General features: G+C 42.1%; 2 protein-coding genes across 6 annotated transcripts in view; one reads left to right on the forward strand and one right to left on the reverse strand.

Moving 5' to 3' along the window:
• The window catches only part of Tmtc1 (transmembrane O-mannosyltransferase targeting cadherins 1), a 319,404-nt gene that overhangs the window by 105,266 nt on the left and 189,981 nt on the right, over window positions 1-24,157 (reverse strand). For all 5 annotated transcript variants that reach the window (XM_029478419.1, XM_029478417.1, XM_029478418.1 and 2 more), the window contains 2 exons: window positions 2,797-2,878; window positions 2,192-2,295 (listed from right to left, as the gene is read on the reverse strand). In XM_029478419.1, coding sequence (XP_029334279.1) covers window positions 2,192-2,295; window positions 2,797-2,878 — 186 coding nt within the window. The remainder of the gene's footprint in view (window positions 1-2,191; window positions 2,296-2,796; window positions 2,879-24,157) is intronic.
• Window positions 21,093-22,051, forward strand: LOC110296639 (40S ribosomal protein S4, X isoform-like). Its single transcript, XM_021165353.2, has one exon. It carries the CDS (start codon window positions 21,162-21,164, stop codon window positions 21,948-21,950), a length of 789 nt encoding a protein of 262 aa, XP_021021012.1. The 5' UTR covers window positions 21,093-21,161; the 3' UTR covers window positions 21,951-22,051.

Raw genomic sequence — 24,157 nt, forward strand, 5'->3', positions numbered from 1 at the left:
CATCTGGATATAGAACTCTCAGCTACTCTCCAGCACCATGTCTGCCTGTATGTCATCATGCTACCCACCATGATAACAATAGAACTAAATCTCTGAGCCTGTAAGTCAGTCCTAATCAAATGCTTTCCTTTATAACAGTTGCTGTGGTGTCGCCTCATAGCAGTAGTAACCCTACGTAAGACAGAGGGCTGCCAAGCAGAGAAAAGATCTGATGTCCTGTTCCCTTTTAAAGATAGAAAGTAACTGCTGAAGAAGCTATGGACCAGAACCCTTCATCCATGAACTGCCACATCTAAAAACACCCAGACAAAGAGCCTGGAGACTGAATGTTAGCGACAGAGATCTAAAAAGGATAGGCACCATTACCAGGGAGCTGAATTTGAGATGTCAAGCTTAAGACTGAACAACATTTTGAAAATTTAAGATACTAACAACAACACAAAGATTTTTATACTACTTAAGAGCTAAACCAACGTAAGAGATTTAGGAAATGGTATTCAAGATCATGAACACAGGGCTGGAGAGATGGCTCAGTGGTTAAGAGCACTGACTACTCTCCCAGAGGTTCTGAATTCAATTCCCAGCAACCACATGGTAGCTTACAACCATCTGTAATGAGATCCAATGCCCTCTGAAAATAGCTATAGTGTACTCATATAGATAAAATAAATAAATCTTTTTTAAAAATCATGAACACAAACAGGTGTCAAAGTAATAAAAGCAATTTTGACAGAATATTTATTATAAAAATATGTCAGATTAGGAAGATACTGGTTTTGAATGCTAAGAAAAAGGTCTGTACGAGAAAAGAGAAGCAGAGCAGGCTGTGTGGTTAAAGGGAAGGCTGACTTGCACCAACCTGACCCTCGGTATCAAAAGATAAAATACATAGATATTTAACAATGAAAATAGAAAAATCTCACAAAATGTAAGAAAACCATACAGGCAAAACAAGTAATGAAGTATATTCATTAAAACATGTACACTACATTGACAGGGCAAAGGCTGATGACTGACGTAAGATTGGGGGTCAAAATTCTGCTGAAATACCAATAAGCTCAACTATAAATCATCTTCTCATCAAGTTCAGTTTTAAGCTTTGCTGTTAGCGGAGGGTGGTGGCATCTGTCTCTCATCTTAGCATTCAGGAGGCTGAGGTAGGGGATCTCAAGTTCAAGGTCAACCAGTGTCACATAGTGAGACCCTATTTGAAAACAAAAGATCTGCCATGTTTTATATTATATTGTGAAAATATATATACCAAAATAGTAAAGGTTACTTCCATAAAATTATCATTAAAATAATATAACATTATAAGATATTTATAGCACATTTGACTATGAAAATAATTAAACATGATATCTTAATGTTTAAAACACCACAGAGAATATAATCTGAAGCTATTTAAATTGATAACTGTGATCATATCTTAAAGCAGTGCACCACAGCAGACTCAGTGTGCCAGGAGCATTCATCAATATCACTTCCTAATTCCACATCTTGTAGAACTTCTGAGGATGTAAAAGGCACAGTTAGCACTATCTTTGCAAATACCATTCCTTTCTATTTGTTGTTCTGAGCCTTCCTTGGTTTTAGGTTATGCTGTCTAACCAATCTCTGCACACAACTCTGTGCTGTGCTCTGTAATACTTATTTTAAAAGCCACTCAATCCGGGCAGTGGTGGTGCACGCTTTTAATCCCAGCACTCGGGAGGCAGAGGCAGGCAGATTTCTGATTTTGAGGCCAGCCTGGTCTACAGAGTAAGTTCCAGGATAGCCAGGGCTTTACAGAGAAACCCTGTCTTGAAAAACAAACAAACAAACAAACAAACAAGCCACTTAAAAGATATGTATATTATAGACAATAAGCATCTAATAAAATAGTTATCAAATAAATAGATATATACCAGTGAGAACCATAGCCACAATTCTGCCCAGTTAGATTTGGTTGAAAAGGATTTCAAATATATGAAACAAGAGTTTCCCTTTCTATCCTCATGATGGCTAACTTATGATTACTATCTCCTCGAAATGAAAAGCTGGCCTGTGGTTTAATAATACTAAACAGGTTCCAGTATGTATGAACTCATTTGCAACAAGACCTGTTATTTTGTACAAATGATTTATGGCAATAAAAATATCCAATAAAACTAAGTACCAAATAAAGTTTACAGAATGTACATGCACTGACCTTGTAAGGATGTATGGCGAGAATGAAGCTGGATTGTCTTGCTCTGAGAAGAGGGGCATAGTTCCTCCCATTATCCACAGGCGAAAATACAAAATGACAGTCACCTTGGAAGAACAAGAAGATCTGATGAAATGTCTACCCACACCTCTTCCATCTTTGTTCAAGCATTCTGATCATCTATGAAGAAGTAGACTCAACTGTCCCCTCCCCTTACAGATGATGGATGACCCTGCCTGTCTATCACAACATAGGAAACCATCCAGCTGAGCTTCCAAGCTGAACAGCAGCAGGTGCTCTATCTATGCCTCTGGGTACCAGGACTGGATGTTCTGTGCAGCAGCAGATAACTAATACAGCCAGGTCACTTTGAAAACTCTTCGGAAGGACTCTAAGCCGTGTTGTTCACACTATGCCACTGGGTTCCCATATGTGCCTCCATATATACCTCTGCTCAATAGTAACATTTACCACCTGCAAACCTTCCTTACAAGATTATATTGACAGTGAGTTTATTAAATAATCTAGAGCATATCCCTGAGTTGAAACACTCATGAAATGAAAACACCCTTTACTAGTTACATTTGAGATACATATTATATACTTACATAACTGATGACCAAAATGGCCCGCTTTAAAAACGGTCTCAAGGTAAGAAGAAAATTTCTGTTGGTGCTTCCAGTCAGACACCTGAAAGAGGAAGGGAAAGATGAGCCTCTTAAGAGCAACCATATACAGCACAATGTTCCCTCTGCGAAAATACTGAGCTCTGGGAAAACACCAAAAACCTGACTTTGGAGCCAGGGCATGTGGGTTTTTTCAACACGGCATTCTGCCACTTACAAGAAATGGAAACTGCAAAAGCACCTTGTATTTGCCTGATGTAACTGTCATCTCTGTCTGTTAAGCTAGGCCTAGCCTCAGAAGCTTTCAGCCTCCATACAATCTAATCCAGGCCTAGAATGTTTCCAGCCTCTGAGACTTACTGCTGAATAAGCTCACCCTTTCTAGTTCTTTCTGAACTCTGGCTGGCTGGTTCAACTCAGCCATTCTGGATCAACACCTCTCCAAGATGACTAATTCAATCTGGCTTCTCTTTAGCCTCTGACTTTTAGCTCTGCTTGGCTTCAATCTCTGGTCATCTGTTCCAATCGTCTGGTTCCTTCTTATTCTCTGGCCTGTTTGAGCTTGTTCTCTGCAACCTCTCTGTAAAACTCTCCTGGTAAAACTACCTCCTTCTTTCTCTCTGTACTGTTCTCTCTTCTCTCTCTCTCTCTCTCTCTCTCTCTCTCTCTCTCTCTCTCTCTCTCTCTCAACTTTGAGTTTTCCATAGCAATCCAATTTTCTTTTCTTCCCTTTTTTTTAAACATTTATTTATTTTATGTATGTGAATATACTGTAGCTGTATTTAGACACACCAGAAGAGGGCATCAGATCCCATTATAGATAGTTATGAGCCACCATGTGGTTGCTGGGAATTGAACTCATGACCTCTGGAAGAACAGTCAGTGCTCTTAACTGCTCAGCCATCTCTCCAGCCCTACTGCTCTCTCTTAAGTAGCTTCCCTTTCCTCTCTCTTCTCATGAGAGTTAGACATATCCTACTCTGTCAAATCTTTCTGTGATTTCGCACTTTGTTTGCCACCCAATCAGACATCACTTTCAAACATGGGAGCTTCCTTCTACAAACTAACTTTATCTTCATTGTTTGGAATTGAAGGTGTGCTAAGGGTGTGTCTATATTCCAGCCAGAGGGATTAAAGGTGCTAAGGGCTAAGCCACATTATAGCTGTGTAGTGGTTGGTCTGATGCTACTTGTATTCAAATGCTAAATTCTGTACCCCAAGATCTGGTTGCTCCAACATGAGCAGATCCTCACATATACCAGCTTTTGTTATATAAACCTTGCCTTCCAAGTTATCCGTTTATAAAGATACCTATAGCCTGTAGCTGGGCAGAAGAAAAATAGGGAGGGCTTTGGTTCCTGGGCTTGGGTCTGAGGCAGAAACCACAAGGGAAGAAGACAAGGAAGAAGAAGGAAAAAGGCACCATGGGGTAGGTGGATCCTGTGTGCATGGCCATGAGAGCCAGCCAGTTGGGTGGAGTAGAAATAGCCCAGGCAGAACATGGCAAGTGATATCTCAGGATTATTGGCAGGGAGGTAGACAAAATAGCTTAGAGTGTTAACATCTGCACAGCTTTAGTGTTTTAAGGCTTATTTAAGGCTTATTATAAGGTTTATGTCTTTTATTTGGGAACTAAAGATCTAAGGTGGAGTAGAAACCCTCAAATATAATGTACCACAACACAACTAGAAACAGTTTTTTTTTTCAATAAATTACACAATCTCAGTGTTCACAGTGTGATCAAATATCCTGCAACAGGAAACAGCTTTCTTCATTTCTTTGTACATCTATTGTGCTCATTTAAAAGACAATAATATGTACTTTGTGGGAATATTGCAAGAAATAAGTGAGATAAGATATAAAACAGGATGTAGCCTTGTTAATAAATATTACCATCTCATCCACCCCACCCCTGATAAACCTGTATACTTTGATAACATTAGTCTACTTTTACCTCTTTATATAATTTGAGGTACAATGTCTTCAACCTACAAAAGATCTCACTATTGTCGTTGAAAAACAAGGATGCCAAGATTATGTGAGGTAAAACACACAGTGCTACTCATACATACTAAGAGGTCTTTGATCCACCCCAGAACTTGCTTACTGTCCTCTGGCCTGGGAAACAAATTAGATTTTAATATTAGCTTCAATAAGGTCAGAGATTAGTGGAGAGCCCACATCTGCCACAGTCCCCACTGGTTCAAAGTAGAAGCTGCAGCTTTGTGAATGGGACTGGCTGGCTTCTGAGGTTAACAAGCCCCCTGTGAAAACATAAAGGGTCCATATCCCCTCCATGGGAGCTTGCACTTGTTAGTCAAGCAGAGAAAAAAAAGCTGAACTCAATCACATAATCCCACTGGCATTTCCCTGTGTCTTATTCTCCCTAATGCTTTTCATTTAGTTCTTTCACTTCCGTTAAGCCTTTCTCCCCTCAAAGGATTTTCCTCTTAAAATTTGCATTTGAATAATGGCTCTTCACTGGAGAGAAACTTTGGCCCAGACTTTGCCTTTCAGTAACACCTGAGTGGGTTAGAATCCTGCAGAGACAGGCCCACTTTGTGCAGGCTCAAGGAAGATGTGTGGCCACTGTTGTGCAGCAAAAGCTCTGTTACTGCAAGGAAGCGGCATCTTCACTCAAATGCAGATCTCTCTCTCTTCTTTTATGTCTCTTCCTCTGTGCTCCCTTTTCTCCTCTTAGTTCTTTTCCTTGGTGCTCCCTTTCTCTCTCTTTTCTTTCTTTCTCTCTCTCACTTTCTTTCTTTTTATTTTATTTTTAATTTAATTTTTGCATTCCATATTCTATTCCCCAGCCTCCCATCCATCCTCTGACTGCTCCACATCCCACACCTCCTCCCCACTCCACCCTACCTCCATGTGGATACCCCCACCCCCCACCCCACCTGACCTCTAAACTCCCTGGTGCCTCCAGTCTCTTGAGGGTTAGGTGTATCATCTCTGAATAAACACAGACCCAGAAGTCCTCTGCTATAAGTGTACTGGGGGCCTCATATCAGCTGGTGTATGCTGCCTGTTTGGTGTTCAGTGTTTAAGAAATCTCAGGGGTCCAAATTAAGACTGCTGATCCTCCAGCAGCTTCTTTCAGCCTTCCCTAATACAACAGGGGTCAGCTGCTTCTGTCCATTGGTTGGGTGCAAATATCTGCATCTGAGTCTTTCAGCTGATTGTTGGGTCTTTTGGAGGGCAATCGTGATAGGTTCCTTTTTGTGGCTTGAAGTGCCCAAGTGAGGATACCTTGGTCCCACTTGGAAGAGAGAAGAAGAGCTGGGGAAATCACCATCCCAAACCTCAAGCTTTACTACAGAGCAATAGTGATAAAAACTGCATGGTATTGGTACAGAGACAGACTTGTTGATCAACGCAATAGAATTAGAGACCCAGAAATAAAACCACACACTTACAGTCACTTGATCTTTGACAAAGACACCAAAAATATACAATGGAACAAAGAAAGCATCTTCAATAAATGGTGCTGGTCTAATTGGCTGTCTGTATGTAGAAGAATGAAAATATGGGTATATTTGCCACCTTGTACAAAGCTCAAGTCCAAGTGGATCAAGGACCTCAACATAAAACCAGATACACTGCATCTAATAGAAGAGAAAGTGGGAAAGAGCCTTGAACTCATTGGTACAGGGAGAAATTTCCTAAACAGAACTTCAGTGGCTCATGCTCTAGGATCAACAATTGATAAATGGGACCTCATGAAACTGGAAAGCTTCTGTAAGGCAAAGAACATAGTCGATAAGACAAATTGGCAACCTACAGATTGGGAAAAAATCTTTACTAACCCCACATCCGATAGAGTGCTAATATCCAAAATATATAAAGAACTCGAGAAGTTAATCACCAAAAAAACCCAAACAACCCAATCAAAAATGGGGTATAGAACTAAACAGAGAATTCAAAATTGAGGAATCTCAAATGTCTGAGAAGCACCTAAGGAAATGTTCAAAGTCTTTAGAAATGTTCAAAGTGATTTAGTGATCAGAGAAATGCAAATCAAAACGACCCTGAGATTCCACCTTACACCAATCAGAATGGCTAAGATCAAAACAGCAGGTAACAACACATGTTGGAGAGGATGTGGAGAAAGAGGAACACTCCTCCATTGCTGGTGGGATTGCAAACTGGTACAACTAGTCTGGAAATTATTCTGGAGGTTCCTCAGAAAATTGGAAATAGATCTACCTAAAGATCCAGCTATACCACTCTTGGGAATATACCCAAAAGATGCTCCACCATGCCACAGGGGCACACTCTCCACTATGTTCTTAGCAGTCTTATTTGTGATTGCCAGAAGCTGGAAACAACCTAGATGTTCCACAACAGAAGAATGGATACAGAAAATGTGGTTTATTTACACAATGGAATACTACTCAGCTATTAAGAACGAGAACACCCTGAGTTTTGCAGGCAAATGGATAGAACTAAAAAATATCATCCTGAGTAAGATAACACAGACCCAAAAGGAAATGCATGGTATGTACTCACTAATAAGTGGATGTTAGCCCAAAAAAACCCGTACAGAATACCCAAGATACAGTCCACAGAACTCAAAAAGCTCAACAAGCTGAAGTGCTCAAGCGAGGATGCCTCAATCCCACTTGGGAGAGAGAAGAAAGCAATCACAAGTGGGAAGGGAGCTAGAGAAAGTGGAGGGGGAGGCATTGGTTATCTGGTATTGGGTGAGGGAAAATGATTGAAGCCCTGAGGGCCAGCAGAAAAAATGTAAACAGGCAACCTCAGGAAATAGGAGGTTGGGTGACCGCCCCTCCCCCCCGCCCCCCCCCAGAATGCACCAGAGACCTGGGAGGTCAGAGACTCCCAGGACTCAAGGGAAGGGACCTTAGATGAAATGCCAGACAGTAGGGAGAGAGAACTTAGAGAGCTCACCTCCAGCAGGAAGACAGGGCATCAAGTGAGGGATGGGGTTCCCATCCCACCATCACAACTCTGACCCATAATTGTTCCTGTCTGAAAGAATTACAGGGATGGAAATGGAGAGGAACCTGAGGAAAAGAAGGTCCAGTGACAGGCCCAATGTGGGATCCAACTCAAGGGGAGGTCCCAAGGCCTGACACTATTACTGAGGCTATGGAGTGCTCACAAAAAGGGACCTATCATGAGTGCCCTCCAAAAGTCCCTTTCTCTTCTTAAGTCTCTCCCTTTCTCCTCTCAGCTCTTTTCCTCAGTGCTCCCTTTCTTCCCTTTTGGGTTCATAAAAATTCCTGGAAGTGACGCATACTCAGAACTGGCAATCCAAGTGCTTGATGATAGAGAAAATGAACAGGCATGAAGCCATCAAATAGAGTTTGCTGCTTACAAGTTCTAGACAGGCCCACCCACCTTCTAGAGCTGCTTCTGAGTCCTTCCTTCCCTTCTGGGACCTCAGCAGAGAGTTTGGCATGGGCCAGGCCAGGAACATGTGCGTGCATTTACTGAAGCGGTCCTTGGCTCCTATGTTTGGGTTTGGGCAGCTGGCTTGTTATTCCCATAGTAGCACAGTAGCACAGAACTACACATCCTTTTCTGGGCTCTGCCACCTTGTGACTGTCATTTTCAGGTAAATTAAACCAAGACCAGGCCTTGGCACTTCTGTTTCTTCAAGGATGCAGGGTAGCCCACAGAAGGCAACTAAAGGAAACAGACAGGGGCCATAAAAAGATGCTGAGGAGGGCAAGAGTGAGAATGTAACTGAACTTTCCAGGCAGTTGCTCTTGGAGGCTCTATTTCTCAAGCTGCCTCTGTGGTTTGTTTAGCAATGGAAAAATGAGAAGTGGCTTTTCTTTCTATAGAACAAGCCACAGACTTTAGGGGTTTTCTTGAGGTTACACTTAGAGAAAGCTGCCGTACATCATTTCTGATGGTTTACTACAATGGATATTTTAGTAACTGTATTTATAACGTGTCCTCTAGTTCAGACAGTCTTGGTGAAATTCTATTTCCACAAAAAGGAAATAAAATAGGGTAAGGGTACCAGATGATTTACTTTCAAAATATAGCATCCCAAACTCACGAAAGCCTGAAATGGTACAGAGACTCTTGGTGGGAAAACAAGATATCATGATTTCTATTTTAAGGCATGGACCATAGTAATGACAAAATGAGACACACAACATGGTGCCATTTCTGGAGAAGCGTTAAATAGGTGGGAGTGTAATGTGCTCTGTTCTTTACATTTCCTCCTCCACTCCAGCTCAGAATTAGACTTGTGATTTTTCCCTATGGCCTGAACAATGACCAAGAATAGCAACAGCATTAGTAATAGTCACAATTAACAGTACATGCCAGACATGAATTTTTATAGCTTGTTTGCCATTTACAATAATTCCATGAGACCAAAAAATTAGAAGTAATATTTTTTAAACCTGATTTCTCAGTGATTCATTTCAATCATAAAAGCATGCTACTACCAATACTTTATTTACTTAAGTGTGTGTTTGTTTATTTTTGAGACAGGATGTCACTAAGTTATCTGTTATGCTGGCCAGGTACTCAGTATGTAGCCCAGGCTGTCCTCAAACTCATGGCAATCCTCCTAACCTAGCCTCTATTATACTGAGATTATAGATGTATACCACCAAGCCTGGCTATATAGTCAAATTTTCCCTGAAATTTTCACATCCCTTAAAAAGCTACAGAAAGTATCACCACCACCAAATTCCAAGCCACCACGAAAGCACTACACTCAGAACCACGGATCGGGGCTTCTGTCCTTTTGTGTTCATGGCTTGGATCAAGACTGCAGGCTTCACATTTCCTCCTTTATCAAAGAACTAGGTAAATAGTCTCAGAGCTCCTAAAAAATTGAAACTTCTGGATACCTTCATCAACTAATGGCATCACAAATGACCGAAAAAACACAGAGTAACCAATCAAGAAAAAGGGATGCCACCGCATTCATGAAGAAAACACTAGTGGATTCTCTACTTTGAAGAGATAACTAGAATGTTTAGCTGTACACAATGATTTAGTGCCAGCATGAGAGACTGTTATTGTCAAATGAAGCATTTTAAACAGCTTTGATTTATGCAAAATAAAAACAAAAGATCAAGATTATCTGAAGTGATTTCCCTAATCTATGCTCCACCTACATCCCAGGTCTCCTGTTATATGAAGCAGCCACCTTTGAAGGCAGACAAGCACATCACTGCATGTCCAGGACACCCTTCCCTTCCCTTTCCTTTCAGCTAAAACTATAAATTGAAAGCTGAGCATGCTCAGAGATGCTTTTGTCTGCCATTCTCCAGGATTTTGAACTTAGCACATTCCAAAAATGTCTCTACAGTCCTTGCTTCTTAATCACAAGCTTAAACTGAGCATGATGAGGAATGTGCTCAGTTCTGCGTGAGCATGTACATGTATAGGCTCCTGATGAAATCCCCGTGCTTCCCATTTAGAGAGAGTGTTGCTTTGTAAGTGATTCCTTTGCTTCCCTTGCCTGCAGCACACAATGACCTTCCATCTTTTATTTCATGGTGGTGCTCCTTTTGGCTTTGGGCTTACTAAGACTCAGACCCACTGTGTTCAGTTACACACCCACTTCTCAGCTGTGTTAAATACTCAGTGTTAAAACTAACACTCATCCTTCAGTTAGTCAGCCCTCAAACCCTGGGGGAGACTTTAGCAGAGACCAGAACAACAAAAACACCAAATCACCTACCCACCATCTTGAGTGATACAGAGTATGTGCTGTATCCTTAGTAACCAACCTTAGTTAATGCAGTTTCCATGCCAGTAGATATCAGCAAGGATAACAATTCTTCAGTATGATTAGAGTCAGAACTTTCTTCTACGTCCATCTGAGTACTTTTTTAATAAGTTACACTTTCAGCAAGAACCCTGCTATGTCAGTTTTCCAATATCTCCTCTCGCTTAGTGCTGGTTAGTTCTTGTCAACTGAGGGAACCTTGGAGGAGGGAACCTCAGTTAGGGAAGCACCACCATAGATTAGTCTATGGGAATGCTGTGGGCATTGTCTTAACTATTGATGTGAGAGGGCACATTCCACTATGGGTGATGCTACTCTTAGACAGGTGGTCCTGGAAGGCATAAGAAAAGTAGTTGAGAAAGCCATGGAGAACAAGACAGTAAGCAACATTCTCCATGGTCTCTGATCCAGTTCCTGCCTCTAGATTTCTGCCCTGTTTTCCTAATGATGGACTCTAAGGTATAAGCCAAATATACCCTTTCCTTCTCAAATGGGTTTTGGTGAGTGTTTTTACCATAGTAACAGGAAACTGGACTAGACAACCCTGGGTATATTTACTCACCCTTGTAACCTGGTTCTTCATTCTCCACCAGGTGATACCTGGCTACCCTGGCCAGTCTTCAGCCACAGCCCATATTTCATTTAGACAGAATTCTTTATGTACAAGGTTTTCGTACAGGGGCTTTCTAATCCCAATCCTTACTATGAGCTCTGCTCTTGGCTATAAATTTCCACTCACAGCTATAGTCAGGGTTAAACTCAAGCCCTCTTTCTTACTACAAAATGCCTTTGTAGTAATTCCTGAACATATCTCAACAGACCTGTCCGACCTTAAAGACAGTCTTCCTTCCCATGCTTCACAAGTATTATATGAATAGATTTTCTTTCACACACACTTTAAGATCAATAAAGCCTAGTAACCCAAGTAGTAGTCTAAAAGTCCTTCCTTTTCCACCTCTCAACCTCTCCATTTTTATTTTTCTTATTCTCCAGCACTAGACTGGAGTTTGAAATGTTTTGATTTGAGATGTAGACAGCAGGGTGAAGGATGACAACTGTCTGAATAGCCCTGTTTCCCTTTTGAGGACACTGACGACTAAAATGGACATTATATTAGTTAAGATTCTCCAGCTTTTCTCAGAATCTGTAAACCACAAAACCACAAAATCTTTGCCTAAGTGTCAGCTACAGATGGTGAAACCAGCTGTGTGGTAGTCTGAATAAAAATGGCCCCCATAGGTCCATAGAGAGTGCACTATTAAGAGGTGTGCCCTTGTCAGAGTGGGTGTGGCATTGTCAGAGAAAGTGTGTCAATAAGGCCCAGGCTTGGAGGCTCAAGCCAGGTCTAGGGTGGCATTTACTTCCTATTGCCTACCAATCCAGATGTAGAACTCTAAGCTACCTCTCCAGCACCATGTCTGCCTGCATACCATGATAGTTCCAACCATGATGATAATGGACTAAACCTTTGAATTGTAAGGTAGCCCCAATTAAATGTTTTCCTTTATAAGAGTTGCTGTGTTCATGGAGTCTCTTCATAGCAGTGAAACCCTAAGACAAGCAGCTAAAAGTCACTGTTCAGCAGTACACCAATCACTTACATACACCACCACAAATACCTCCAGAATTATCAACCACACTAACTTAATTTCCATTTCACATTCAAAACAATAAAGGACATTGGTGAAGAATTACATATTCCGAGGGCAGATAGAAGTTAAAGTCAGATCTTTTGGAATGACAATCCCAAAACAGTTTTCCTTGAAAGAAAATTTTTTTTCTCACTTTTCTAAAATATAGCAAAGACATTGCTTACATTTGAAAAGATTATAAGCTAACCATAAACCAAAAAAAGTTAGAGCCCTCTTTAATGCACTGCCTTGAACCCACAAGTTCCTCCTCTTCACTGTGTCAGCAGCAAAGCCTCTCCACAGAGGGTCAGGTTTGGATGCTGCCTTTCCCAGTCCCATGGTTCTGATGGGAGGTAGGGGCTGTTTTGAGAATCCAGTGGTACATTTCTAAGTTCAGCCCCTCCAGAAACCCAAATCCACCTTCCACACCCAACTCTGTAGCTCTGGTAAATGTTTCTTCCAGAAACTTCAAACCCTTAAATTTTCCTCTTTCTTACAAAGAAACCTTTACTTAGATTATCACACAGAACAGTGGACCTAAGACTGGGAGACCACAGGGGAGAAAGACGTTCTGTTTGCTTAACCATTATGAAAATCAAAAGCAAACTAGAAGGGAACAAAACACTCAGGTAGTTTCATAGTTTTACTAAGTTCAGGCTGTAGAAGTATGAAGACCTGAGTTCAATTTGTAACGTATAAAAAGAGCTGAGCACAGTAGCACTTGTGTGTAATCCTAGAGACAGAGGTTCTGGGGCTCACTGGCCAGAGTCTATCCAAACAGACAAGCTCTAGGTTCATTCAGAGACCCTGACTCATAAAGTAAGGTAAAGAGAAACTAGAAAAGATATTTGATGTCCACATCTGGCATCCATACATATGTGCATACATGTTCATGCATGGATGGACACACACACACCAAGAAAGGTGAACTGACTCGGAGAAGATCATGGTCCTTCCATGTCAAAAGTCAATTAAATTGGGCTTCATTAATTTAGTCAAAGGATTCTCTTCAGATTTCCTCTACAATTAGTTCAGTCCTCATTCCTGGTTTTTAATTCTTTCTACAAGGAATGATAAAAATTCAGTTTTGTCTTTCAGCCATAGTCCCACCATAGTACTTGGCAGGTGCCAGTTACTGTAGTGAATGTTCCCACCTTCTTTTCATGTTAACCTGCTATGACAGGATCAGGGGCTGTTCCTGCTAATAAAGCATAGACCCTTCACTTGGGCCTGCAGACACCCAATGGGTATCTTAAACAGGTGAAAGCCAGATCTCTGCCCTCTTTTCAAATGGTAACTTTGCTTCCTCAAATGTTAGGAAGCTCGGTTATGAACATAGATAGATTAATTGCATATGGGGTGTCTCATAGATATAAAATCACAGTGCTTACCTCAAAAGGAATAATAAGAGACAACTAATTCTCAAAGACAATTATGAGTGACTGTGGCTAGGTCACATTTGGTTACCCCAAATAACATATTCCAATATGGTAACAGTTTGGTGAAGTTTTCATACTAACATAACAAAGAAAATCATAAATCCAAGCATCTTTCAAGTACATTAGTAGAAAACATCAGGTAGGCAAATTACAGCAAAGTGGGGACATCTTTGCTATTGGCCTTGGATGCTGTCTGACAATATGCTTAGCCTTTGAGTTGGTTTGCACCAGTGGTCTGTTGGGACACTGCAAAAAGGACTTATCTAATAGTCGCAATAGATTTTAGGTAAAACACAGAGGTGAGTGATTAACTGTGATTTCGAAGACTAAATATAGCCCTAAATAATTTAGCCTTTGGATCTGTAACATTCAAGCTGTCCACAGTCACCAAAGCTTTTAGTCATCCAATCAGCCTTGTACAATGTACACAGATACAGCTTTCCATCCACCCCCAGGACTTTAGTTCACAATGTCTAAACAATGTCAATGCAAGGTTAATTAGCCCTAACTGTTGATGGCTTCCTCCTCATATCACAGTTAACTGGGACCCTGTTGTAAGTTCTGTATTGTTAACGGGCATTTATGGATGTTAATGGCATTATACTTTTAGTCTTAGTCTGTATGTGAAAACAAACAAACAAACCCCAAAACAAAACCACAGACTGGATAGTTTATGAAGAACAAAAATCCTGTTTTTTCTTCATGCAGCCTGCAAAGACCAAGATCAGCACCAACACTGGCATCTGATGATGTTCTTTGTGCTCTGGAGAGGTGAGCTCACCAGAGCCTCTTTTACAGAAGCATCAATAGCTGGGTGTAGTGGCTCATACCTGTAATCCCCGCACTCAGGAAACTGAGGCAGGAGGATTGCTGTGAGTCTAATGGCCTGAACCATGTTATAAAACCTGCCTAAGAAGCTCTAACAACACCAACCCCCCTAAACCTCCATTTTTTAATGCTTCTACAGCATAAGGCTCACCTAAATTTGGGTACTGGGACTCAAATACTAATTAATTAGTATAGTTTATCATTTTATAATTATCATTTTATGATTTGGTAGGTCTACTAAGATTTTCCATACATATGATTCCAAGTTCTGGAAGACCTTTTAATGAGCATCCCTCAAAAGCCAATATATTAAGGGTTGCTGAGGTCTAAGCTTTATGCTTTCCTTATGTACAAAGGTGACTCAGAACATCCAAGTGGGAAACAGTGACAGGAGAGGAGGCTGGCTGACAAGGTCACTGAGCCATGAGATGTCAAACCAGCTAGCCTTTCAGAGATGAACAACCAGCAGCAGCAGAGTAGATTAGGGTACACAATGGAAAATATAGCTGATACCCAGGAGGAGAGAAGACAGAAAAGTCAACCATGGCTAGAAGGTAGTGCAGGCAGAGTACTGGCAAGACAGGTTGAGGCAACCATGGTGAAGTCTGGGTTTGCTGTTGTCAGAGGTTTTATGTTGGAGGGGTGTGGGTTGGGGGAAATGAGACAAGGTCTCAAGTAGCCTAGGCTAGTTTCAAGCTCACAATGTAGCCAAGACTGGCCTTGAACTCCTGATTCTCCTGCCCCTGACTCCTGAGTGCTAAGATTATAGGTAAGCACCACCATGAAGAGGCTATGTTTGTTTTTGTAACAGAAAAGAGTCATAAAGGGACAACTGCTACTCCAGCAGCCCATTGGCATCGCTGGGTGTTGATGCAGGCCCATGTTGAGGGTGATTAGAGGAGAGATGATGAGCACCAGAAATCAGACCAGGATTAGCTTGGAAATTCTGCAACATGGGATTGAAGAGCAGATAAAATATTCACATGCTATTATCACAAGAACCAGTGAGACAAGAGTGAGATAACATGTGGGTGTTAAATATCTTAATGAGTTTCAATCTTTTATGAACTGAAAATTAACTTGAAAAACACAATAGATTTTTACTGATGAGAGCATTAAAATTTCCAAAATATGAATCTTTGGAAGGTGGAGAGATGGCTTAGTAATTAAGAACATGCATATTACAGACACACACACACACACAAAGTCTCAACTATTAAGAATTTCTTCTGATAGGGTCGATAAAATGTATTTTTAGTATAGCACGTATGTATCGAGGAGCTTGTTGCTATCCATTCTAACTGTTAGCTCCTGAGAGGTCCTTGAGGTTGCCACTCCAGATGACAGCTTCATGCCACAAGAACAGCCTCAGTCTCGAATGGAGTTCTGTGATAGTACAATGCCTTCCAATGACATCATGTGTTCTCTGCTGTGACCACCAGTTCTCTCTCACCACATACTCCCTGTTTCTCTTCATTTCCATCCATCCACACTAGTAACCCCCAGGTATAGTAAAGAATTTGTGCAATGAGATCACAGTTACATGCAAATATATACCACCTTTGCAGATAAACCCTAGCACTAAGAAAAAAGAAAAAACTCACTGCCAACTACACTGTAATAATTCTGAAGCTTACTAAGAAACTTGTGATGGATACAGTTAAGCTAGTGAGGAAAATACAATATTAGTGCTGTCTGGGCAAACCAGCAAAGTGTACCTTTGGTTACCATTTAGTGACTGTCTACCGTGTATCCTAAGCTATTTCATGTGACCGTGAGCATGTTCCCACAAGATGGACACTATTAATATTTCTCTTTTGTAAGAGAAAATTGTGGCATTCATGGCCCAGTACTTTGTCCTAAGTTCTGACAAGAAGTAAAAAAAATGAGAGGCAGAATACAAATCCAGCTTGTGCCTTTGCTACACACAGTCTGCTGCCCCTCCAATCACTGTCAGTTAAACTATCTCCATCTTCCTAAATTGCCTGAAGTTGGGATGCATCCCTCTGGAGAACAAACATCAGGTACACATGCTGAGTTAGATTCAAGCTTAGAGTACTATGACATACTTGATCAATTCGGGAAATAAAGAGAAAGCCTACTACAACTTCATCATTATGAAGAGTGGCAAGTTACTCACATAACAATATTCATTTTGACAGGAAAAGTACCAGGAACAGAGCCAGGTCTTAGAAACATTACATGAAAGGAATAAATGTATTATCTAACATTTAAATAACAGCCAATGTTTGCCAAGCACACAGCAGGGGCCAGAAACTGCTCCAAACACATCACTTTTTATCTACATTCATATAATTAGGAAGCAAGTATGACTAGGGAAACTGAGGCAAACCAATCAGCAGCAGAATCAGGATGTGAATCTGTGTACTGGCTCCTAGCCATCTCTATCTTACTATCCTGAAGGGTCACTGTGTGCTTTCCATCCTGACCCACGAAAGCAGCCACGATAAAGGGCTACAGATCAGAGAAAGAGTCAGTATGAGCTGGGAAAGGAAAGGAGCTACAGAGGAGAGGTAATACCTGGCCTGAACCTGGAGAGATACTGAAGACATGAGTGTGGAGGGGTCAAGAGGAAGTGCCTGGACAACAGTTCAGGGCTGAGGATGAGCAGACAACAAATTCCCCAGCAGCTGTCTCAAAACTGAGCCTAAAATCAGAATAAAGATACTAAGATGGAGGTTCAAGCCCTGAAAAGGTGATAGAAGTGGAATGCCTTACATGACTGATGTTGATTTTGGCTGCCCTTTTGCTCAGCTTCCTTTGAGGCAAAGTGAACATACCTGGAAGATTTTTGTCTCCTAGGCCTGTCTTGTCCTTGCCTGGTGTCATGTGAGGACCATGTCCATTAAGAACATGCAGCAGGTTAGAGAAAAAACTCATCCTCCACTTCCCCCACATACCCAATGTTCATGGTTCTCTAAGAGTTTCAACATGATCAACAGCCAGTCTGATGGTTTGTATATGCTTGGCCTGGGAAGTGGCACTATTGGAGGTGTGGCCTTGTTGGAGTAGGTGTGTCACTGTGAGAGTGGGTTTTAATACCCTAGTCCTAATACCTCAAAGTCAGTCTTCCACTAGCAGTCTCCAGATGAAGATGTAGAAGAGCTTTGCCTGCACCATGCCTGCCTGGATGCTGCCATGCTCCTGCCTTGATAGTAATAGACTGAACCTCTGAACTTGTAAGCCAGTCTCAAACAGTCTGCTTACATTTAGGGCAGAGAGAGAAGAAAGTCTCACCCAACCATTACCAAACCAACTTTTCCAATTGTGCTTTCAATTAGAGCTCCTCTAAGCCCTCCGTACCTCACCCACCATACTTGACAGCAAACTCAAAGCCTCTTCCATGGCTTCATGTGTTGAGTTCACTAGTAAGCCAAGCAGGACATTAGGTAGTCTGGGTTTCCCTGAGCAAAACATGCCCTAGCTACATGGTAATCTACATGGTCTGCAGCCAACACAGATGTCTCGAGAAGCCCACACTACTTACAGAAAGTTATCAATGTGGAATAGGCCAACTTAATCCCACCCCTAATAGATGGGTAAATACTGTAAGGACTCGCTGTCTATTGAGGACTATCATTTCCAGCATTGTTGGAAGGGGAGAGAAACAAAAGAGTGTTTTCCTAGAAGCTAAACATTTATTCTATTTTCATGGTACTCTGTGAATTCACCATGGACACATAAGGGCATGCAATGAATAGACTGTGCACATGCAAGGATGCGGGTTGAGGAGGAGCTACTGAGGTACTGAGGTGGCCCATGCTAGTTCATCAATCTGTGTGCTCAGATGCCCACTGACTTTTGTGAGGAAGGGGGACCTTTTCCTAATGCCCTCAAAATATGCAAAAGGTGCCACGGACCTAAACATCATGTGGCACCCATGCCTCATGGTTGCAGCTTGCTCTTTTATGAAGAGATGCTTATATGTAGCAGAGGCCCTGGTCTCTTACTGGTTAATACTCCTGGTGTAGTAATGACTTTTTACACAGAGACTTGTTTAGTCTAGCTTTCATCCTCTTGGAAGCAGCTTTCATTTGCTGAAAAGACTAGTATCACATGCCATCACTAAATTTCCAGTCACTGGGCCATGGGTAAAGTTACCAAACAAAGAATAGCACTGTTTTTCCCCCTCCTTCAGAGGTGTTTCTCTTACACATTCAGCTCAATGCCTTTCCTTTCTTTCTTTCCTTTGTTCTCATGAGAAACAATCCTTTTGTCTGGCTGTCCTAGACCTCACTTTTGTAAACCAGACTAACCCTGAACTCGACCCACCTGACTCTGTCTTCTGGGTGCTAAAATTAAAGGCACGAGCCATCACACGAAGGCAGCCCAATGCTCTGTGTAGTGCCATTTACTGTGTCACGCTCAAGTTTTAACTTTCTAAACATTTAAATTGCTATGCTACCTTTATAAACCCTGCTGATTGCAAGGTCTGATTTTTAACAAACTGTATCCTCTCTATACTAAATTGCATGAAACTAACTGTCTTCTGAATGTTATCCAGTGTAACGTTTCCATACATAGGAGGTTTTTATACATGGGGCTGGACTGTCCTCAAAGATGATGACTAGTCTGATCTGCCTAGCACTTGGCTTTCAGTGCTAAACTGGAGAAGCCCTGGGAAACTTAGAAGAGAAAGTCATCCCTAACGACATCATACACAGCTGGAACTGGGCAGTGCAATCACGTGCTAGTGGCTAGGCCAAACCTTAATTTCCACAGAATTTAAAGAAAAAATTAGTTTGGTTTTGCTAAGACCTTCATAAGTTGTTCTTCCTTTTCTTCTCCCTCTTTCTCCTCTTCCTGTTCCCTGTAAGAGTTCAATAAAAAAACAAAACAAAGCAAGTACTTTTCTAGTAGGGTTAACCTATTCTGAACAGATGCAAACTAGAATTTTCTCACTTGTTCTTTGGGGCTGTCTGATAGGTCTTCGCACCTAACCTGATGAACCAGTAAGGCATTTGCTATAAATGTTTTTTTTTGTTTAAGTAGCAAAAAGAAAGGGAGGGAAGAAACTTAAGTCTTTAACAAGCACTGGGATGGAAGATCCTCTACACAAGAAATACAATGGTCTGATCTAGTGCACTATAAAGCTGACTGGCTGATACTTCAAAACCCAAGTTTGAACCAAGCCTACATCCTTAATTACCAGCAGTCTGATGTCTAGATTTAAAAACACAACACATGTATAAATGCTAAACATAATGATACCTAAACAATCCATCTTAGCTATAGACAACCCAAACCAAACATTATACAACACTGAGATTCCCAAACCCAAACTGTGACACAGTTACCTGTGTATCAGTGAACAAAGGTGTCAGATACTCATTTTCATTTTGAAATACTGGCCATACTTAAAGTTCATTGAAGTTTTTCCCATAAGCTATTGTTGGGAACCCAAGGTGGAATGGACCAGTTTGTGTTTAGTCAATATGGTGCTATTATGGATATCTAGCATGCATCAGCTAAAATATGACCGACAGTGTCCTGGGAACCCTAGGACATATTCAAGTAAACAGTGAAGTAATCTGCTATATATTTTTTGGCAGAGAGCAAGCCACTTCTGTGTGGTCCTAATGTAGCTTTCTTGGTCGTGATGTTTTGTCCAGGAATAGAAACTCTGACTAAGATACTAGGGTCTCCACCTCAGGGAAGCCATGGGTAACAGAGGGCTGGGATCCCTCCAAGCAGGAAGAGGATTAATGGCAGCTTCCAGGAATATAGATCATCCAGATCTACACTGCTGGACAATCTGATGCTCTCTCAAGTTCCTTATTCCCTGACAGGTATCACAGGCATCACACAGGAAGGGATGAACAGGGTACTAATATTTGTGTAAAAACCTTACCGTCTCTGCTGTCACTATAGTTCATGCCCCAAACTGTCTGCACAGAAGAGGAAACAGATTTGTTGAACCTTTTGGCCACTTAATAAGGGGCTGGCTGGCTGTAGCAGAGGTTCTAAACCTATGGATCACGACCCTCGGGAGCTGCGTATCAGATATCTGTAATATCAGATATTTACATTATGATTTATAACAATAGCAAAATTACAGTTATAAAGTAACAACAAAAATAATTTTATAGTTGGGGGGTGCAGCATTAGGAAGGGTTGAGAGTCACTGAACTAGAGGGTGCCTGAAAGATGACACAAACTAAACACATTTATGAAATAGTACTAAGGGGCTGGTGAGATGGCTTAGAACGAAACAGGCCTCTAAACTTAGGGAACAGAGTTCAATTCCCAGACCCCATACACTAGCTAAAACAAACTCCTAGGAGTCATTCTAACTTACGCATATAGGCACGCACAGGTACGCACGCACACTTAAGCATGTACACGCAAACACGCACGTGCAAGCCCATACCCACTCATGCGCACGCGCAGACTAAAGGACTAAATGTAATAACAATAGTATGAAATATGTCTTCAAGTGAATTTTGTTGATCTTACAGACTGCACTTTCCCTGAAGGCAGGTAGCTCCTCATGTTTTTCATCCAGAGTCCAGGCAGAAAAGCCCCTTAACTCAGAGTCCGCTCCTCTGGCCTCCCTCCAACAGATGGCGCTAGGAAGTCCCGCCTACTGGAAAGGACCCGGATGGGCGGGGTTTCTCGGCTGCGCGCGCAGCTCGCCTCACTCCGCTTGTGCTCTGGGAAGGAGAAGGGCGTGTTTCCGCTTGCTCCTCCGCCATGGCTCGTGGTCCCAAGAAACACCTGAAGCGTGTGGCGGCCCCACGCCACTGGATGCTGGACAAACTGACCGGCGTGTTCGCGCCCCGTCCGTCTGCCGGCCCGCACCGCCTGCGGGAGTGCCTGCCGCTCGCCATCTTCCTGAGGAACAGGCTCAAGTACGCCCTGACCGGCGACGAGGTGAAGAAGATCTGCATGCAGCGGCTCATTAAGGTCGACGGCAAGGTCAGAACCGATGTGGCCTACCCAGCGGGCTTCATGGATGTCATCAGCATCGACAAGAGCGGCGAGAACTTCCGCCTTGTCTACGACACCAAGGGCCGCTTCGCGGTACACCGCATTACGCCCGAGGAGGCCAAGTACAAGCTGTGCAAGGTGAGGAAAGTCTTCGTGGGTACCAAGGGCATCCCGCACCTCGTCACGCACGACGCGCGTACCATCCGCTACCCTGACCCGCTCATCAAGGTCAACGACACCGTGCAGATCTCGCTAGACAGCGGAAAAATCACCGATGCCATCAAGTTTGATACCGGCAACCTGTGCATGGTAACCGGAGGCGCCAACCTGGGTCGCATCGGCGTCATCACCAACCGCGAGCGCCACCCCGGCTCCTTTGACGTGGTCCACGTGAAAGATGCCAACGGCAATGGCTTCGCTACCCGCCTCTCCAACATCTTCGTGATCGGGAAGGGCAACAAGCCGTGGATCTCCCTTCCCCGGGGAAAAGGAATCCGCCTCACCATCGCCGAAGAGAGAGACAAGAGGCTGGCGGCCAAGCAGAGCGGGTGAAGTGGACTTTGAGGGACATTTCGGGGAAGGGGCGTTTACGTTTGTTTATACTTAAAGTTTTTTTAAGCAGCATGTTGAATTAAAAAAAGGAAGCAAGCTTCTTTCTGGTTGCTTATGTTTCTTCCCGTGCCACACTGTGCCATAATGGGGGAACCACCCAGACGTGTGTTCACCTCATTTTGAAAAAGAAATGGGTACGTTAAGGGCTTAGTTAACCTTGCCGATAACTGAACCAGTGGAACTTCATTATTTCTGTAATTTGCCAGGGTTGGGATTCAATACCTACAGGTCAATAAAATTAGTAGAAACTTAAGACTTAAAAGTCAGCCTCTCCCCTTCTCAGAGAGGAGAGGAACGCGGGTAGGGGAAGCAGGGAGGAGAGGGGTATTGGGATGTAATGTAAATAATTTAAAAATAAATAAAAGCCTCTTTAACATCCAGAACTTAATAGAGAACCCCAAAAGTTATGAGGTATAAAAATGGGGCTGCTGTTCTAACTCCCAGAAAAGTAGAGAAAATGCTGAAATGTCACATCTAATTTAGGAACCTGTAGTTTATTGCCAGGATATTTCTTTAAAACAAAACGTAACTATAATTTTCTCTTTTAGAAGTAGCAAATTCAACACAAACACTAAAGCAAGACTTGTAAAGGAACTAAATATGTAATATCAGTTGCTTTAATAGTAGTAACTTATAAGCAAATTAAAAATAATTTTTTGTTTTGTTTTTTCAAGACATGGCTTCTTGGTGTATCCCTGCCCGTCTTGGAACTTGCTCTACAGACTAGGCAGGCCTTGAACTCACAAGAGATCATCCTGCCTCTGCCTCTCAAGTGCTGGGATTATAGGTGTGTGCTGCCACCACCTGGCAAATTTATTGGCATTTTAATGTCAGTGAGCCAGAAAAGTTAAATATCTTAACAGTTTAGCCCTTTTGCTGGCTAAAAGACAACTTCCATAACAGTTTTACTAGTATTGATTAGAGAAAATACCTGAATTTCAGATGTTTGTGGACTCCCAGTTAAAGGAAGGTAAGGGTTTTGTTTTTTTTTTTTTTTCCCCGAGACAGGGTTTCTCTTGTATAGCCCTGGCTGTCCTGGATCTTACTTTGTAGACCAGGCTGGCCTCTAACTCAGAAATCCACCTGCCTCTGCCTCCCGAGTGCTGGGATTAAAAGCGTGTGCCACCATGCCCAGCTCTTTGTTTTGTTTTTTAAGGTAAGAGGGTTTTTTTGTTGTTTTGTTTTCTTACATTTTAGAGGATTTTTAGTGAATACTGTATACAACCAAGGGTACAAGTTTTTAAAGATTTGTGGGGGACCCGAACATGTGAATGCAGCTGCCCACAGAGGCCAGAGGCTGATAGGTCCTTCAGAAGCTGGAGTTATAAGCAATTGTGAGCTACCTAATCTGTGAGTAGAACAAACTTGTGACCACTGCAAAGAGAGGTGTGTTAACCACTGTGCCATCTTTAGACCGAAAGATACGGATTTTATTTACAGAAAGATGGCTTTACCTTTTTCTAAATGAGAGTTCTTTAATTTGCTAATGTTAAAACATACCCAAACCAAGGTCATTAATAAATGTTCCAGGATACACTGATGAGCTTTGGTGTGGGACCATGAGGTCTGGTTTTAGGGCTGCAGGTGCAGCTTGGTGGTAGAGTGCCTAACACAACATGAGTGGGCTTTGGTTTACCAGCATATATGCGCAACACATGTATGCCAGAAGAGGATTCCTTGGAACTGGAGCTACAGATGGAAATGGACCTGGATCCTCTGCAAGAACCACAAGTGCTCTTAAACTGAGCAGTTTCTCCAACTCGGGAAGGCCTCACAAGTGGAAATCAGGATAACCTGGGAATCAGTCCCCTGTTGTCCACTATCTGGGTACTGGGAATCAAACTCCGTCATTAGTCTTTATCTGCAAATCCACTTGCCAGCCTTACCTACATGGTTTCAATTTCTAGCACCATGGAAATAATCTCTAAAGGCAGACAGACCTGGATTTAAATACTGGCTGCCTCCACCTAGGTTTGAGCTGCAGGTTGTAGCAAGAATGGGAACAAAACATAGGAAGCATAAATGTGCATGCACACACAGTTGGTTAGCACATACATGGCATTTTTTTCCTACCTCAATTGTAACAGAAGGGGGTGTTTTAGACATGCTATTCTGTGTTCAATAAAACTTAAAAAAAAAAAAAAAAA

The sequence above is a fragment of the Mus caroli genome, chromosome 6 (assembly GCF_900094665.2).
Source record: "Mus caroli chromosome 6, CAROLI_EIJ_v1.1, whole genome shotgun sequence".
Taxonomy (NCBI): Eukaryota; Metazoa; Chordata; class Mammalia; order Rodentia; family Muridae; genus Mus; species Mus caroli.